This window comes from Calypte anna, chromosome 2 (genome assembly GCF_003957555.1).
Source record: "Calypte anna isolate BGI_N300 chromosome 2, bCalAnn1_v1.p, whole genome shotgun sequence".
Taxonomy (NCBI): domain Eukaryota; kingdom Metazoa; phylum Chordata; class Aves; order Apodiformes; family Trochilidae; genus Calypte; species Calypte anna.
The window spans coordinates 5,229,461-5,247,698 of NC_044245.1; the positions used below are offsets into that span (position 1 = coordinate 5,229,461).

The 18,238-nt window shown below is 39.4% G+C and overlaps 1 protein-coding gene across 3 annotated transcripts in view; it reads left to right on the forward strand.

Moving 5' to 3' along the window:
* CTDSPL (CTD small phosphatase like) overlaps positions 1-18,238 on the forward strand; it is an 84,130-nt gene that overhangs the window by 40,292 nt on the left and 25,600 nt on the right. For 2 of the 3 annotated variants that reach the window (XM_030444540.1, XM_008502208.2), the window contains exons 2-3: positions 8,692-8,846; positions 16,032-16,064. In XM_030444540.1, coding sequence (XP_030300400.1) covers positions 8,692-8,846; positions 16,032-16,064 — 188 coding nt within the window. The remainder of the gene's footprint in view (positions 1-8,691; positions 8,847-16,031; positions 16,065-18,238) is intronic. The other variant, XM_008502209.2, reaches the window with a different exon arrangement.

Genomic DNA, 18,238 nt, shown 5'->3' on the forward strand with positions numbered 1-18,238 from the left:
TCTGGAACATATGCAGTGCTGTGGCATTTCTCAAAAAAAAAAAAGCAAATGTTAGGGAAAGGCTTAATGGTGAGCTGTGTATATGTCCATGGATGCATTTTTAAAAGTTGTATATCCTTATAGCATCTTTTTTAGGGTGTTCAGCAGCTGTTTAGTCCTGTATGAAAAGGAAGCAAGTGTACACAGGGCAGCCCTGAAGACCAGGGTACCTTTTACAGGCCCTTGGGCCATGATGCTCTCTTGCAGGATGCCATGTGCTGCCCAGGTGGATGGTTTCCAGCACAGGACAGGTACCAAGGAAAAGCCAAGAGGTTCTTTTCTAGCTCAGAGCAGGCTGGGTGAGCACATTCAGCTCCTGCTTAAACACTCTCTTCTTCTTCACTTGATAGAAGGAAAAGGAAGAGCAGCCCCTTGGCTCATCCTGCCAGAGGTGTTCCTGGATTTGGGCATCTCCTTTCTGCTTTGTGTTCTCAGCCATCTTCTGTCTCTGGATATTGCAGTAGCAAGCAATAGAGGGACAAAACCAAAAGTGCTAAGGGTCAGTTATTTCCTCCCTAGCTCACAGGGACACCCTGCTTTTCACTTTTTTTTTTGGAGATACAGATCTACAGCTGCTGCTTCTCAGAACTGGAAGTGCTTTTGGTGTAGCTGTGCTTGGCTTCTCAAGTACCAGGGGATGAAAGGACCTGGCCAAAATCTATACTTCAGCTTAGAGGGTACTTAGCTCAGAACATAGTCCAGTGGGTTATTTAGGTTGTTAAAAAAGTTCTTAACTTTTCAGCTTAATCATGCCACGGATGCCCCTGAAGCAATGGATCTGACTTCAGTCTTGCAGCTTGAATAGAGGAAGGAGTTTGGCCTTTGACAGATTTCATGTCCTTTAACATTGCATTTCCTGGTAGCAACCCACCCCATTTTTTTTTTGAATGCTGCAAGACATTGGTGTTCAAATCATGGCTTATGTGAGAGCCTGATGATTATGATACAAAGGCTATTCCATCAATCTGTGTGGATGTCGAGCCAAAATTCAGTGTGCAGACTGAAACAACTGCTTTATGGGTTTGGAACTCGGGATCCATGGAGTTCATATGCTCTTTGGAGCCTTTTCATGATTCCTTATCCCTCCTTATCAGTCAAGAGGCTTCCCGTGTAGAGTTCTGCACATTTTATTTGCTGTACCTCCTGATGCATCACAGCCTTGCAGAGGGGCAGCAGTGCTGAGTTGTCAGTCATCTATTTGAAAAGGAACTTCAGAATTTTTCTGCTTTTCATCCTTAGAAAATGGGCATCCAGCAGCAATGGCACGTATTTAATTCACCCAGATTTGAGGATTGGAATAAATAATGTATGTAGGGCAAAAGAAGTTCTTCAAGCTGCTGCAACAAAAATGTTTCACAAGCTTTGGTTAGGTAGAGGTCTTTTTCCTTCATAGAGCTTGAATTAATATTCATCCCAATGATTTTTCTCCATTTGTCCCAGGTATTATGTGAAAGGGTATTTTTAGAGGAATTTTGCAGGTATGGAAAGCAAACTCTGGTGTTCTGATACCCAGTAGGTAACTTCTCTTTGAATAAGATGTTCTTGTGTAACCATTTAATCTTAGCATACAGGTCCAACATCTGAAGTTGCTTTCCAAAACATGATGGTAAAGTTCAGTTTTTCTTAAAGTTCTTAAAAGTTCATAAATTATATTGGCATTTTCAGGTCCAAGTGCAGTGACCTATGTTAAATAAATTAAAAGTAAGATTAAAAAGATATTAGCTCAAAAATAAAAGTAAGTTACTTGGTTATTGCCATGCCACCAGCTCCATTCTAGAGCAGTCTATTAATGCAGTGTCTGGGAAGGGGCTTGGTGGGAGGATAGATAAATGTTTTGGAAAGATTTTTCTTTCCCTAAAGTAGCCTGGGATCCCTCCCTTCAAGTAAACAGTTTCAATGGAAAAAAACCCCAAAACCTTAAGTTGATTTAATTATGTTTGGAGGAGGAAAGGAGTTGCTAGCTTCAGTTGAAATGAAGATAATTTTGGGGTATAAGATGCTGAATATGAACAGAGCAATTTGCTTGGTTTATACATGACTGGGGAAGGGTTGTTTCAGGTAGGTGAAGTTGCTGTTACTGCTGTGTTTTCTGCAAAGGTCACATGGAAGACTAAACCTTTCAATGATAAGCTGCAGATGACATTTAAAACCAAAGTTATGTGGTTATCCAGTGCAGATTTGGCATTGAGTATTGTAAAATAATTTCTATCCCGGGCAATACATCCCAAAAGTAGGAGCTGTATAAACAAAGTGTTCTGCTGTTTGAGTCATGTAGGATACAAAATATTCATTTCCTAGTATTTCAGGAAGATTAAGTATGTATCTCTTAATCATGTATAAATTTTGAAGCTGCTGCCTTTTGAAGAAAGACTTTGTTTAATACCACTTTATTCTGACTTGCATCATTCCATTTTGTATTGTAAACAAACTTGTTAGCAGAGGGCTCATGATACACAGATGTTCATTTTATTGCATTTAGCAAGTTCTCTAAGCACATGGAAAGTCTCTTCATTACCCAGTTTATATTATTAGAGGGGACTGGCTATTGCATTCATTTAATTAGGAAAAAATCAGCAGTAATTAGCTCACTCATGTGCTGCAGAGGGATGGGCTGCATTAGGAGCCCTTCAGTCATCTCATGGTGGTTTCTTGTGTGGTGGCTGTGCAACAGTCTGTAATTTCATATAACTACAGCAAAATCTGATGGGAGAAGCCCTCAAGTAAACTTTTTTTAGAATGCAGTGCAGGAGGGAAAAGCTTTTTCTTTAACTGTGTAACTTGTGCTGCTGTTGGGAATATTCTGAAGGGAGAACAGCAGCACAATGCTCTGCTTTCATGGGGTGCTTTGGGTGAAAGGAGGTTGGAAAAGATGCTGTAGATCCTTGAGTTAGCATGTTCTTGTATTGATTTATTTTACAGCATTTGTAACATTTTGGGGGTGGATTTTTGTGTTTTTCTTCTCCCTGTTCCCTCTGTATCAGCACCCAGTGTGGTATCTCCTTTTCAAGCTTTTGTGATTACAGTGATTTATTTTAAAACTTGCCTTTATCCTCAGGCTTAGGGGTGCTGTGTGTTCATCAGTACTTGCCCCAAGACCTTGGCAAGCACAGTTCTGTGGACCATCTTTGACTTCCAGAAACTTGCAGGCAATTCAAGAAATAACTTACCCATGCACAGACTTCAGGCAGTGAGGTTTGTCCTTAGAAATGCCTCAAAAGAGCATCTGGAAATTCTAGGTGAGACTTGGCACCTTCACATCAGGGGAAATCTGGACCAGAGAGACTTCCCTTCTGGCAGGGAGAGCTGTGTTCCTGTTTCTGACCCTGCTTGCAAATAATCTTCAAGAAATTCATGTAATTTCACAAAATATTTCCCTGAAAGCTCTTGCAGACTTCCACGAGATCCTCGGGGAAGAAATTCCACAGGGATCTGTGCAGTCTGCTCTTCAGTGTAGTCTTAAGCTATATGGAAAAGGGAAGAAGGAAATAAGGCAGCAAAAACTGTAAGGGAAAATGTATTTGTTTATGCATGGGTGTGAATATCTGTGCATGGATGTACAGCTTGTATACAGATTTAAAACTTAACTGTGAAGAGTCGTGGGAAGGCAACATGATTTGGAATGGTTGGCCTCTAGAATGGCAGATGAAAATAACTGCAGATATGCATAGAATTTTCTGCAGGGGAAGAGATAAGAATTCTTGCATTGGCAGTGAAGCCTGAAATATCTACTAATGAAGAGATCTTGATGTTATAACAAGATCTTCTGAAAAATCACATTAGCACATTGTTGTAATATGCAAATAAGGCATTAGGAATTATTAGAAAAGTAGGAGAACAAAGCATTGTGTGGGTGGATAAATTCATGGTGCTTTATCCTTTCATCCTGGATATTGTGTGTTGTTCTATACCCCCTCCTCCTGCTCAAAAATGTGAATTAGTGATGGTACAAAGAAACAGCTGAGCTGTTGGCTGAGCTGGGGACCTTCTTGCCCCAGGATGCTTTTGGCATGAAAACTTGGGGTAGGGTTCAAAACGTGGTGGGATAAAGTCACAAAAGAAGAATTATTTGAGGACTGTTGCATACCCAGTTGGGTAAGGAAGCCCTTAAACTGCTGTTTCAGTGCATCTAGGATGGTGCTAAGGGAAAGTTTGGCTTTGTTTCTTCAACTTCTCTGCAGATATCTGCTGGATACAATCTCCTCAGCCTCCATGGCTAACATGCTTTCATCCTGTGAAGTTACTTGGTCTGGGCTTTTTTGGTATGCAGTGTCTGAGTGTGTGGTATGCAGTGTTTAGGATTGGAAAAGGTCACTTGAAGTTGTCTTCAGTGTTCAGAGGTGCTGGGGCAATGGGAATAGTGGATGCTGGAGGAAATCAGTTCCAGAAAGCAGAGTTATAACTCTCAAAAGATGGAGGGGGAGAGAAAAAATTCCTCTGAATTCCAGATGCTGGATGCTGCTCAGACATGCAGTTTAGATAATTGAGTTTACTGCTCTGCTATCATAACTGCCTGGTCTTACTTAGAGGCTTACAAGAAACACTTGAGTTTTGTCCTCTGCCTTTTTTTTTCCCTCTTTAAAATTTCCTGGCATCCAGAATGCTTGAATTTATGGCAATCTTTCAATACTAATGCTTCTTGACATTTTTGGGGTTACAGATGTTACCTGTCTGTACTGTCAGCACTTCAAGAAAAGAAAAAGTACCAAACAGCACAACTATTGCCTTTGGTCCAGTACAACTAAGGAAGGAGAAACCATTTTCTGTGATGCACAACACTTCCATAGTTGCTTAAAATGAGATAATGGTGCAAAATCTTTTCTCCATATGAAATTCCTTGTGTGTGTTAATTCTGCATGGCACATAAAGCCACTCGAGAACCTTGCTGCCTCCAAAGTTGTAATGGATTAAGTCACAGTAGAGCCTCTGTTATTTAAACCCCCAGATATCTCTCTACAAATTTTGATGTTGTTTTAAAGACCTGCTTGAAACACGACTCTATTATGAGTGGCAACATTGCCAAGATTAAAAACAACATGAAGGAATATTTTTCCTAGAACAAGTATTTCACTCAGCAAACACAAGTGGCCATTTTAGATGTCTTAACAAATTTCAAGGAAAACAAGAATTCTTAAATGATTTGGCCAAATCAGTAGTTTTTCTCTGAGTGCTTTTTGAGCGTTTGCACATTATTTACTCTCTTTTCCTGCCTTTTTATGCTGAAAAAATAGAACTCTTGGTTCCTAAGTGGTTGTGCTGTTCCTATTCATCTGGTGTGCAGCTGAGGCTTTTTACCAGTTCATGAATTTAAAAGCAGACCTGAGGAATTGCTGGAGATGAGGAGCTGAAGTGTCTCTTGGCCACACAGATCCCTGCTATCACCTTCTCTGTTAAAACACTCGAGTTGTTCCTGGGCAGAGATTCTCTTTAAAAATAGAGATTTCATCCTCTAATCTGGTTATCAGGCACTTCAAATATCTGGGCCATCCAGGGTCTGATCTTCAGCTTTATGAGGTTTGAGGACAAACAGCAATGTTTAGGTAAATTTTTGCCTACCATGGAGTTTGTATTCAGTAACCCCTTGAAGGCTCAGGAGTATTCTGCAACATTTCTTATGCAAACATTTGGCAATTAGTTTTTCTTGCTTAACACTCTTAACTTTTTATTAACTTCACAGAAATTGATCCTGCTTGAAGACCAACTTTAAACCCATTGTAGAATACAAAATGGACTTTATTACAAAAAAATGCAATCTTGGCCTTGGAAGGACATTTTAAGCATAAAAATTGTTTGCAGAATGAAGTTTTGTATTCCATTCTTGTATCTTACGAAGTCCAGGGAAACCCAAAACGTTCTGATACCCGTAATGTCAGAGTTTTTCTATTTTAAGCCTTCAAATGTGATTATTTGCAGTCAGATTTTTAAGTAGAGGCTGAAAACAAAATTATGAGGGAGGTTCCTGTGGCACCAGCTGTAGGGAACAGGGCACACAGCAATCTGCTTCCCATTCAAATATCAGCATGTTGCAGTGTTTAAGGGGGTCAGAGAGTTCTTTGTCTGGATGATCTGTTGCAACAAACAAGTTTGAGCCTTGAGTGCTGTGTTGAAAAAGTCCTTCAGAGCTGCACAGGCATCCTTTGGGGATTTGTAAACGTGTGTTTCTGCAAACTTGCTGAAAACAGAATGTGCTATTTAGAGAACGTGCCTTTTACTGTATCACATCCCACCAGTGGCCAGAGATTTGCATCTGTGTTCTGTTGAACTGGAGTATTGAAAAGCAGTGATGAGATTGGTTTCAGTTTACAAGGGTCTTAAAAGTAATGAAACGCTTCCTTAAACACAGACAGATGCAAATCTGTGCTATTATTCTGACTTTTATTCTGTTATCTGGGTACTTTTGGAAAGTTTCTACAACTTACTGAGGTTTTTGGTACCAGGACACTATTCCTTATTAGCAGCAATTAATGACCAACCCCTTAAGGTGGAAAAATATCCTAGCAAATAGGGAAATGCAAACTGTATGGAGAACAGAATATTACTGTTGAACCTGTTAGACACCTTGCAGGTGCTTTAGGAGGAGAAAATACTGATGTTCTGTATCAAAATCAGAAGATTCTGTTTTAAGTTTCAGAGAATGCTTGAAAGTTCACTCAGTATCTGCACCATGAGACTTTCTTGTCAATGCCCACACATTTCAGTGGTATCCCAAAATTATTCCAGGGGAGATTTGGTCTGTTTCTCCCACTGAAATTTTCTTTATATATCAATTATTGTGTTACTTGTATGCCTTGATTGACCTTGGTATGTTGGCAAGTATCAGAAGGGAGGTGGTGAATTCTATACTGATGTGTGTAATGGGACTTAATAAGTATTTCACCCTTTTAAGTTTGGGATAGGGAAAGAGTTTTGTTCCTTCTAATGCAGAATCTAGATAAACTGTGTTGTGTAGGGTGCTGCAAAACTGGTGCTGCACCTTTCATAGCATCCTTTTTTCTCAGTGTAAATCCACTTCTTAAAGTCTGCTACTTTGCAATGCTCTGCTGCATAGCTGTGCAAAAAAGAATAACCTGTTTGGGCTTGTTTGTTTGCATTTTAAATGAAATAATTTGTTGACTCCTAAAAGGAAACTTTTGCTCTCTGTAGTCTGAAAATATTCCTCTGCTCAATGGGAGGGCCTTAGCCAGAGTAATCAGAGTAGTAGTTATAGTAAGTTGTAGTAAGGCATTTATTTACAAGATGCTCCTGATGTGGATGTCCTCAGTACCAATGGCATTCAGTGCCTTGTGTTGCAGGGGTGCAGACAAACACCAAAGGCAAAGGGCTGTGCAGAAGGCACAAGATGAGAAGTGTCCCTCCCCTTGGCAGGGTGCTGAACCTGCTGGGTATTGCACTCTGATGGAGGAAACCAATCCTTAGAGCCAGCAGCAGATTGAGAAGATACTTAGTGATCAAAACAAGTGTTACTTAAAATATTCTAAAACGTTTTTCCAACTTTTTTTTTTTCATTATTATTATTTTAATCTCCTGGCAATCAGATCTTGAACATATTGACTCTTAGGGAAGTGACTGCAGAGGTTATGTGCATTTCTCTCCTGCAAACTGTTGATTTTACCTATGCTTTTTAGTCCTTAAAAATGTTCCACTTGCTTCCATTGACCTGAATGTAATTTTTTAATGTTTTGTTGTTGTTGCTTTTTTTGGCGGGGAGAAGGGGTTTGGTTTGTTATTTCTTGGGAGGGTTTTAAATCATTTTAGATTAATAAGCAAGTAATTAGAAGTCCTGACTTTTTCACTCAGTAACACCAGACTTGTTCCAGCAGCCAGAGCTGCTGCCTTTGTGGTGTTTTCTGTCCCCCAGTGCTGTCAAACAGTAACAGGAAATTCATAAAGGTCTCAGATCTTTTTCTGTCCCTTGCAGGAGTTCAGACATTCCCCATGTCATTGTGTATTTGGCTAGATAATATGTCCAGGCATTCATTTCATCTCTTCCATTTTGGATGGGTGTCAAGGAGATGGAGTTAGGCTCTTCTCAGTGGTGACCAGTGATAGGACAAGGGGTAATGGGTGTAAATTGGAGCATAGGAGGTTCAATTTGAATATCCGGAAAAATTTTTTTACTGTAAGGGTGACAGAGCCCTGGAACAGGCTGCCCAGGGGGGTCGTGGAGTCTCCTTCACTGGAGACATTCAAAACCCGCCTGGACACGTTCCTATGCGAGGTACTCTAGGTGGCCCTGCTCTGGCAGGGGGGGTTGGACTAGACGATCTTTCGAGGTCCCTTCCAACCCCTAGGATTCTATGATTCTATGTATTTTAGCAGCAAGTCACCTCGTGTCATTTACAGCATCTACTTTGGCTATTTCCAGGAAGGCATTCAGAATAATGCCTGAATGTGGCAAGACCTTGGTTGTGCAGAGGTCCAGGTTGGTTAGTGAGAGGCTGATGTTGTCAGGGAAGTTTGACAAGGGAAAAAAAAAGTGTTGAAATGGAAGGAAAGGGGTCTCAGTGTGATGGAAAAATGTGTGGTTACATTAAGATTTATGAAGCAATTCTGCTGTAATAACCATGCATCTTGAATTCAGCCATTGTGTATCTGCTAAACCAGGTCTGTGCTGCATGAATTTATTTCTCTGCTGTTTGTTTTTTTTTTCCCTAGTGTCCCAATGTAATATCAGCTTGAAGAAGCAGAGGAGTCGAAGTATCTTTAGCACCTTATTCTGCTGCTTTCGTGACTACAATGTCGAACCACCATCTACCAACAGCACCAGTGCTCTTCCTCCTTTGGTGGAGGAGAATGGAGGACTTCAGAAGGTCAGCCTTTAATCTTATTTTGCTGTCATACTAGTCTTTCATAACTAATGCTTAACTCTTTGTCTCTCTCTGGGTTTCCCTCCTGGGAAATGAGTTATGAGTTAGTGGGAAAGAAAATTACTGTTTCTATGGTGAATTGCAAATTTTATCTGTCCAGCTGCAATTTCAAGCTAGTTTATCCAGGATGGGTGTTGGCAATGTAGATTTTTGCAAGCAAACAGCATTTAAAATCTGAATAAGACATTTTAAAAATTGCACTTAAAAATTGCTTTAAAAAGCACTTACCATAGTGCTTCAGATGCTGAGTTGTCTCTGGCTTTGATTCTCTTCCCCAACTACAGGAAGGTTAAAATGTGTCCAGTGAAGCATAGTGGGACAATTTTAAATGTCTGTTGGAAGGATTTCCAGTGACATAAAAATAGTACAAAAAGTGGGAGAACCATAATTTCTAGGACTTGAATCAATTCACTGATACTTATTGCACACTGAGTCCAGAGGTATCAACTTCTGGCTGTTTTCCCAGGTTATTATGTTTTGTTTCCCTAATAAGTTAAATTAATACAAACACTTAACACTTCATTGCTACTTTCATTGAGCTCTAGAAATTTTACTGCTTTGCTACAGTCATTAAAATCACAACACAAATAATTTTTAAATCTGATTTTGTATTTTATTACTGATACAGGAAATACAAGACTACATCTTTTCCATACCATGTGGTTTCTCAGCACACTCCAAACTCCCATTAGTGCTATACTTCTAATTGGAACACCACTCTTGTTCCATTTTTCCAGGACTTAAAAGGATTTTAAGTACAGATGCATCCATCCTGGGGAATAATAACAGAAATTGAGACATCTTTATCTTTTCAACCTTCTGCTCTTCACAGCAATTTTTCAGATTTGATGCAATTGATTTCTTACCTACCTTGTCCACTCCATTTTTGTTTAGTTTTGAATTTTGCTGGTTAGGGTTGACATGCACAGTATAAAGAGCAGAGGAACTGCTGGGTGAGGGAGGGGAAAGGAAAATAAATGAAAGTGACTGCAACCCAGAACAGGTTGGGGAGGGTAAAAGCTGAATGCAGGAGTTCATGCTGAAACTGCTCACACAGAGGGAAAGTGCACTGAAAATTCCAGTGCCAAGAGGAGGAATTGTATGTGTATTTTTAGGCTTCTTTTGGTAGCCAAAGAACATTTTGACAGAAAGGAGGAAAATTCAGCCTGGATGTGCTGAAGGGAAAGCTGAGGAGCATGTAGCATGTATGCACATGTTCACCTGAGTAACAGAAGGAATAGGAAACTTAAAATTACCCTTTCCACAATAGTCTGGAATGGAAAGGAGGCAAAAATTAAGGTACCAGCACAATTACAACTGAGAGAAAATGGGAGTTCATTAGAAAGAAAAACATAAGGAAGAGTTTGGGAGGGGGGTTTCTGCTAAAAAAAAAAGTCTGGTTTTCAGACTGCATTTTGTAGATCACTTAATTGCTTTCTATATATATCTCATGCCTTGAGCAAGTGATTGCATGTGTTCACACAAGTTTCCATCCTCACCCTGTGCTATCTCAGTGAGCAGTTTGGAAGTTGTGTAATGCTCCTGCATCAGCCTAAGACAAAATTCATAGAATTACCAGACTGCACTTAAATAGTTTAAAAGCTGAAGGAATATGTTAAAAAGAGTAAAGCAATGCATTTTCTTCAAAGAGAATGAGAGGCAATCAGATACGTACAGTTCTTCAGAGAAGAAATCAAGTGTAGCTAAGCTTTTGGGTAGTTCTGAAATGAGTGCAAATATTCCTGTGACATTTCTATTTTAAATGCAATCATATTGCAGAGTAGTGAGCTCTGTGTGAGTTTTTATGTGCTGTTTTTATTTCAAGTGTTAATAACATGGTTGGTGTAAGCAGAAAATTCTTTCAAATAAAAACAGCACTGAAGATTTGGATGTATTTCAGTATGGTTACACTGTCAGGCTTGAATGCTTCACCAGGAGAGCTCTGTTTAGAACTGAGCAGGCTGCTTGGATTTGACTGGGTTACACTCAGCATCTTGTTCAGATGTAGAAGTGATAAGTAAGTTGGGGGGAAAATATATGCCACATTGGTGAAATTGGTTCTAAATTGTTGAAATTAAATGTCAAGGAATGACAAAATTACCTGTCCTAGGAAAAGAAAGAAAATAAAGCCTGACAAACACACTGCTTAATTTCCTCTGCTGTTAAATTAAAGCTCTTGTTGCCATTAATCCTGCCTGCTAAACTAAGAATAGCTTAAATTTGCTGAGTTGCTGTTGAACTGGTTGCTTACTTACATCTTGCTGTCCTTCTTGTATGCTGTATTAATTATTTATCTCATCACAAGTGACCTCTGGCCAAGGCCCAGTCAGTTCATGTGTTGTGACCCTTTCCTTCAAAAATGGAAACAGAAAGTTGCCCAATAATGTTAAATAGTTACCACTGGAAACTTGCTGTATAAAATGCCTTCCTTGTACTTTCCTTCTGAATTTACTGTTCAGTAGAGTTGCTACATGAAAACTGGTGATAAAGACTTCAGAGGAAGGAAAGGAATGGAGAAATCTTCACTGGGAATTCAGTGTTTGTTCAGTGCTGCTTCTGGACTATTCTTGAAGTGAATGTGACAAGTTAATTTCTTTCTAATTAGGAGACTCCAGTCTTTAAATGCTAACCTGCTGTAAAGGAGGGAAAGCAGGGAAGAGCATTTTCTAAAGTAATTGAAAGCACAGTTCTGGAATTCTGTTCAGAGTGGTTATATTGTGTGATTTAATTTTAATTATTATTATTTGCTGGAAAAAATCAAATCAGTGCCTTAAATTAAATCAGTGCCTCATTTAGTATTTTACCAAATGATGTGACTTGATTATGCCTGGCAAGGCAAGTGTCATGTCACTGCTTTCTTCCAAACTGAGCATGGTTTTGAATAAACAGGGATTTTCAGTGCTGACTTCTGTTCCCTTAGTGGGGAAAAAAATAAATCAAGAAGCCCCAAAACTTCTTTAAAGTATTGAGTTCACTTTTAAACCTTCTACTCACAGAGCAGCTGCTTGTGCAAGTGTGACTCTAATACTGGTAATGAATGGTCTGTTCTATCTCTTAAAGTTTCACTACAGCATTTTTCAACAATAACTTGTATTTACTGAAACTCTGGTATATTTGTTTTTCTTAAAATGCTGCAGCTTTTCAGTGCAGCACAAAGTGGATGCAAAGATGTAATATCCATTGCAGTGGGTATATGAGCCTGGCTGCAGCCTGGATGCCAAGCCAGATGTGTCATTGGGAGCACAAAATGTTCAGCCTCACAAAATCATTCCTAAAGTTTTTCCTGCCTCCTCAGCAGCAGGCAGCTCACTAAGACCTTCCAGACAGTTTTTGGGTTGTTTGTTGTTTTTTTTTTAAGGGCTGGAGCGTTGGGAGAAGGCAATGTTTTTTCTGGGTTTTTTTCAGCACAAATTCAAATTTCAGCTTCTGGTTTTCAGTTAGCAACATCACTCAATTCGGGTATTTTCTGGGCATGCTTCTGGGTGCAATTTGTTTTTGTTTTTTTTTTTCCTGGGTAAGTTTGTTACCTGGGTTTTGATGTGTTTGCACTACAGGTTTCATCTGTGGGCTTCAAGGAGTTATCTAGATAGGGAAAAGTGAGAAAAAGTGGATGCCAAGTGGCTCTGTCTTCCTTTCACCTTCAGTCGTGGTGGGTGCGGGAGCTCTGACAAGTCTATCAGCACTTTGCCATTTCATTTAAAACCTACTTCCACTGGAGTCATCCCTGCTTGTGTTTCACAGTCAGATACAAATCTGGCAGAGAGATGGTTCCTCTTCAAGATGAAACATGAATGAGGAAAGGTTTTTTTATACTTTGATTAGAGGAGAAGATCTTGGTCCGTGCTCAACAGGGAAGAGGACAGAATTAGAAGAAGGTTTATTCTGGGGCAGCAGCTGCCCTTGCTGCTTTCCCTGTTAATGGAATGAAGCCAGAAAAGGTCAAGTCCTTGAATTTCCACCTCACCCATATTAAACACCACAAAAGTTAGGTCTCCTCCCCACTGCTTTTTGCTGCATGGGGCTCTCATCTCCAGGTGAGGCTGGAAACCGATTGTGACGTCTGCTGCAAGGATACCTGCTCATAGCACATGGGAAGGTGCAGGGCAAGGGATCTTCCCTGTATCCCATGTGAATAGAGTTCCCTAGAGTAAGGAAAAAAAGGGAAACCTTCTTGAGGTCTAAAGAAATACCTCCTTTGTGCAAGAGATGCAGAGGAGCAAGATGTGCGTGGACTCTTTGATGGAGAGGCTGCTGGCAAAGTTCTTTCTGAAGCATCAGTATCACTCTCTGGTGAGGAGGAATATGACTGAGATTACAGTTAATAATAGTACTCTTCCCCCTGATTAACCTTTGTTGATCAAAGCAAGAAAATTCCTGGTGTTTGGTTCTGTTGGTCACCATCAGCATGCAGGGCTGTTTAGAAAAAAAAAACCCTTTGCATAGCTGTGTTTAGTTCCTCTGCCTGCTGACCTTCTTTGCCTCCCCAAAAAAGTCTCCTGTATTAAGAGACAAAGCTCAATAATCCAAGCCAATGAAACAGTCAAATAGTAACTAATGATTGTTTTAAAAGAACATATCAAGATCTAATACAACCTTTCTGTTAAATAAACTATTATGATAAATCTGTTGTTCTCTGAAATCAGCTGCTTCTCTGAAGGGCTTGTTGTTTAAAATGGAACAGTTGAATAGAATGAAATAGTTGAATCTTTTAATAGAGATTGTTCTCAAAAAAGGCCAAATAGTGTGGGCTGTCACTTGATGCTCCTTGATCCTGCCCAAGCCTGGGGACTGGCAGTATCAGTGAATAGGCACAGCACTGAAGATGTTCTCTCCAACTAAAAGGTAGCTAGGGGAAGAGGTAGGATTCATCATCCTAGTTGTATCTGTTGTGTCATAAAAACAACAAACCAAAAGCAAACAAAACCTGATTTGAGTCACTGGACAAATCAAAACCTGATTTCTCTCACTGGACAAATCAGTTCCTGGGTGATCTTAGTGAAATTTAGCATTCTAGGAACAGCTTTGTCCTGTTACCAGCATCAGGAGCTCATGGAAAGACTTCAACAAATGCACTCATCTGTCATCTGTTTCAAAGAACAGCATTATGATCTACTTCCCTTCCTGTTCCAAGGCACCAGGAAATGAGGCAGAACACTTTTTAAAAGTTTCCCATAGCAGGCTTGTTTGTAAAAAGCTTTTGCCTGTTCATAAGCACTAATGCTTTAGCAATAGACTTTTATATTTATCTTCCTGCTTGCTTTTCCAGTTGTCATTATTACTCCTCTGATTTTTGCATTGGTACTTTTAGGACACCGAGGAAATTCACTTGGTTTTCTTCTGGCTTGTTTTAAGAAATTTAAGGGGAAAAAAAAAAATTAAAAGTGAACAGTAATGCAAGTCTTTTTACAACTTAGATTCTTGATTCCCAATTAAGTCAGGCTTAACAGTAACACTCTGCAGCACTTGCTTCAAGGGATTGCCAAAATAGAAAGCACATCAGACCACAGTGAGTGCCTCAAAGTCTGTGGGAAAACCTGATGCCAGGCACAGCTATATTTGTACCCAGGGGTCAGATAATCTTGTACCCCAACTGTGGATATGCCTTTACCTCTCAAATACTGTTTTCATCTGTTGACGGAAGAGGAGCTCCAGTTGTATTTTAATCTATCACATTTAAAAAAAAAAGCAATTTAAAAAAAAACAACACAAGTTTTCAACCTGTGCTCTGCCTGCATAACCACATCCTTGATAACAACTTGATCACTGGCCAGCTAATCCAGCTCAGATTCACTCCTTTCTCACTGATGTTCCACAAGCAGGGCATCAACGTACTGAATTATCTTCTTTCTTTCCTTTTTTGCCATTTTTATCTTGAGGAAAACTTGGGTTCCTACCAGGTTTTGTTTGTAGAAATGGGGTATTTTTACTGAATAAAGAAATCTATTTTACTGAAGTAAATTTATTTACTGAAGTAAATTTTTTGATAGTTCATGGTTCCCCAGCTTGCTTCATTGGGTTCTCTGGATTTTGGTCTCTCTTTGGTAAAAATTTCTGCTCTTGTAGCACTAAAAAGTGGACTTGCAAAATAATACTGAATTACTTCACATTGTTAGTGATGTGTCAACACTGGATTAGACTCCAAAAGAAGTCAGCACAGGACTTTTTCAGCTGGAAGAGAGTGTTGTAATGCTGAAAGCAGTTCTTTTAATAAATAGGCTGCTGGTAGGCAGAGCCTGTGTTGTCCAAGTAATTAAAGAATGCAATCATCAGCCCTGTCAATAATTGTGCTAGAAAGGTCAGCTTCCTTTTTTTTTTTTTTTTTTTTTTTTAATGTGCATTGCCCACCAGAAAACTGATGCTGGTCTTTGACAGCTTGAGAAGATCAGAAAATACAATTTCTGCTTCCCAAAATGTCTTAAATATTGAGCTGATGACCCTGTGCCCAGCCTTCTCCCTTAGGAAGCTATAAATGAAAGTGTCTTTGTCTCCATATGTCAGGTCCCAGGATGAGAAGAAAAGGTCAAGTTGGCCAAGACTGCTTTGCCTTCTCCCAGGAATAATAAGAAAGTGAGACCATGGGAAGAGCACTGATACTGTTGCTTCTTTCTAGCTGAAGAAAGTGGGATTCCTTGGATTAGTTTATTGGTGTCCTGTCCTTCTCAGACATTTTGCTGGTGCCTCAGGGAAAATGCTGGGGCTTTTTGGGGCAATTCTTTCAAGTGAAGTCAACTTCAAGGAGTGGGCTTCTGCCCTGCTACCAAGGTCTGGCTGAGCCTCTTGTTGCTGTAGTGAAAACACACAAATATACCCATTAGTAGTTCTTAAAGCTGAAAAAAAATGACAGTAAATACAGGTACTTTCTGATAATCATCTCTTATTAATCACAGCATGGGTTTTACCAGTCCAGTCTCCTAAAAATCATAAATGCCAATGTACTAACCAGTCATTTCAGCAACTAAAATGCAAGATTCTGTTTTTATTATTTTATTTTTTTTACCCTGTTTTTTTGAATACTTTGAACTTTTGGTTTAAAATGTTTGAGTACTACATTTACTGCTTCAGACCTTTGTTCTACCCTTTAAAAGCCATTACCCTTACAGTGATTTTTTTTTTTTTCTTTTTCCCCAGGGTGACCAGATGCAGGTCATGCCTATACCAAGTGTATGTATTTTTATCCCTTTTTCTTTCAATAATTTTCATAACTTTTGCTTTGATCCATCTTATGTTACAGTCTAACAGGTCTGGTTTGTGTTGCATGTTAACAAAAGGATTTTATGTTCTGTCTGCAATGTTGTTTACTCAGAGATGAATTGAACTGTGCATGTGGTACAGGGACTAAAAGAAGAGCTTGGGGTTTGTGTGGTTTTCATCTTGCATCTCAGTGACATTAATTTCCTAATTCTTCAAACTCATTTTGAAAAGGGGTGAAGTAGCCTGAGAGCTGAAGTTGCTCATTTTACAGAGACAAAAGGTGGCTCATCATCACTAGGGGAGACACAGTTACAGAAATCTTTTTCTCTGTTTTTTTCCTAAATTGCAACTTGAAAAAGGAAGAGTTAGAAACTGCATAAATTGTTTAAAATAAGCCACTTCAGGGAAACAGAAGAGTACACTGACCATGACTGCACTCACTGGAGATGATGCTTTCAGTATCAGCTGCTGTTTTATGGGCCTTAATATTTCTGCTTATCTTAAGCTTGGAATGCCATTTGGCATCAGAATTATTTTACAAAACTAAATAAAAGGAAGAAGAAAAACACTTCTTCAGACTGAAGCTTTTAATTTGATTAGGTTTAGCTTTTTTTGGTCAAAAAGCTGCTCTTTTCCTCCTTGTTTTTTTTATGTGGATGAAGACTTAAATCTGGAAGTACATTTTTGACCTCCTTTGCTGCTGATCATATTTTATTATTGCAGTTTTCCAGGAAATCACAGTGCTGGTGTTCCTGACACAGCCCTCTTTCTTAAGATAAATGGTAGCCCCTAAAGACCTGAATATTCCCTAAGAAACCAATTTTTTTCTAATTTTCCCTTGCTTCTCATGTAGCCCAACTTCACAAGACCTCTTGTAGGATCGCTGTGCTGCAGCACAGCATCAGGAGATCACTATAATTGTGCAGATCACTTCCTACCTTCACCACTTTTTCTTGGATTTGAGAACAACTAGAAATGACTCTTTATCCTTTACCTGTTATTTCTAATGTATTTCTAATATCACTTTCCATATGGCTCATGCATGTTAGCATGCATGTGTGTATGCATGTGCATGCATGTAATTTGTGTACATGCAAGTCTGGAAATAGAAACTTTTGGATGTATGAAAATAGTGACTTCTAAATTACTTTTCCATACCTGCCAGATTCTATTTGGTGACTGTAGTTGCTCTCCTAGTAGTAATTTAAATGTAAAACATGTTCTTGCTGTGCTCTGACTTGGATTAAAATTTTGAGGGTTCAAATTAGGGTTCAAACAGCACAACATTTAGAAACAAGAACACTCTATTCAGAGGAAACATGCAATGAGATATTCTGCTAGAACTCCTTCTTGGCCATCTTAAAGATCTGTTAGATTTGAGTAGTGGTAGGTAGGAAAATTGAAGAAGAGGTGTTTTGGGGGTTTGTTTGGTTGCTTTTTTTTTTTTTTTTTTCCTTTTTGTAGCTCACCTGTATTTTTGCTGACAGGTATTCCCAGCACTTTAACAAGGCAGTAAAATTCACTTTGCAGTCACAAGGTAGAGTTCTCAGGTAGCAGGTGACTTTAAACACACTCCTTCTTCTTCTCCCATGCCACCTGATGCCTTCTTCCAGCAGGACATGCAAGTTGTTGTCAAGCAGCCACGGCCCACAGGCTGTTGTGTGACATTTACTACCCCAGAGTGTTTCTGGCTGTCAGACAGAATCCAGTGAGTATGTAATAGTCTAAATAAAGAGAGAAGTGAGCTGCCTTTGGAGACAGTGGGTAGGAGTAAAGATGCAACATTACATGAGTTAAACACCTAAAATTGCAGCTCTCCCCTGCCAGTCTTATTTTAGGGCTGTTTGTCCTGAGTGCTGGAACCCAGAGGTTTGCCCTGAGACAGCTCTGAACCTGGGTGTTTAAAACCCATTTATGCAGAAATTCATGATGCATCCCTGACGTAGGGGTCATGGATGAGAACTAGGCCTTTAGAACTGGATGTACTGTGCATGCCAGGAGAAAAATCTGGTAAACAGACACAGAGTGAGAACTTGGTCAAAATTAAGCTGGATATTTACATTTTATAGGGCTCACTGCAAGTGTAATCACTTCCAAGTGTTTAGAGAATTTCTTAGTGACTCCGCTCGCTGCTCATTAAACTT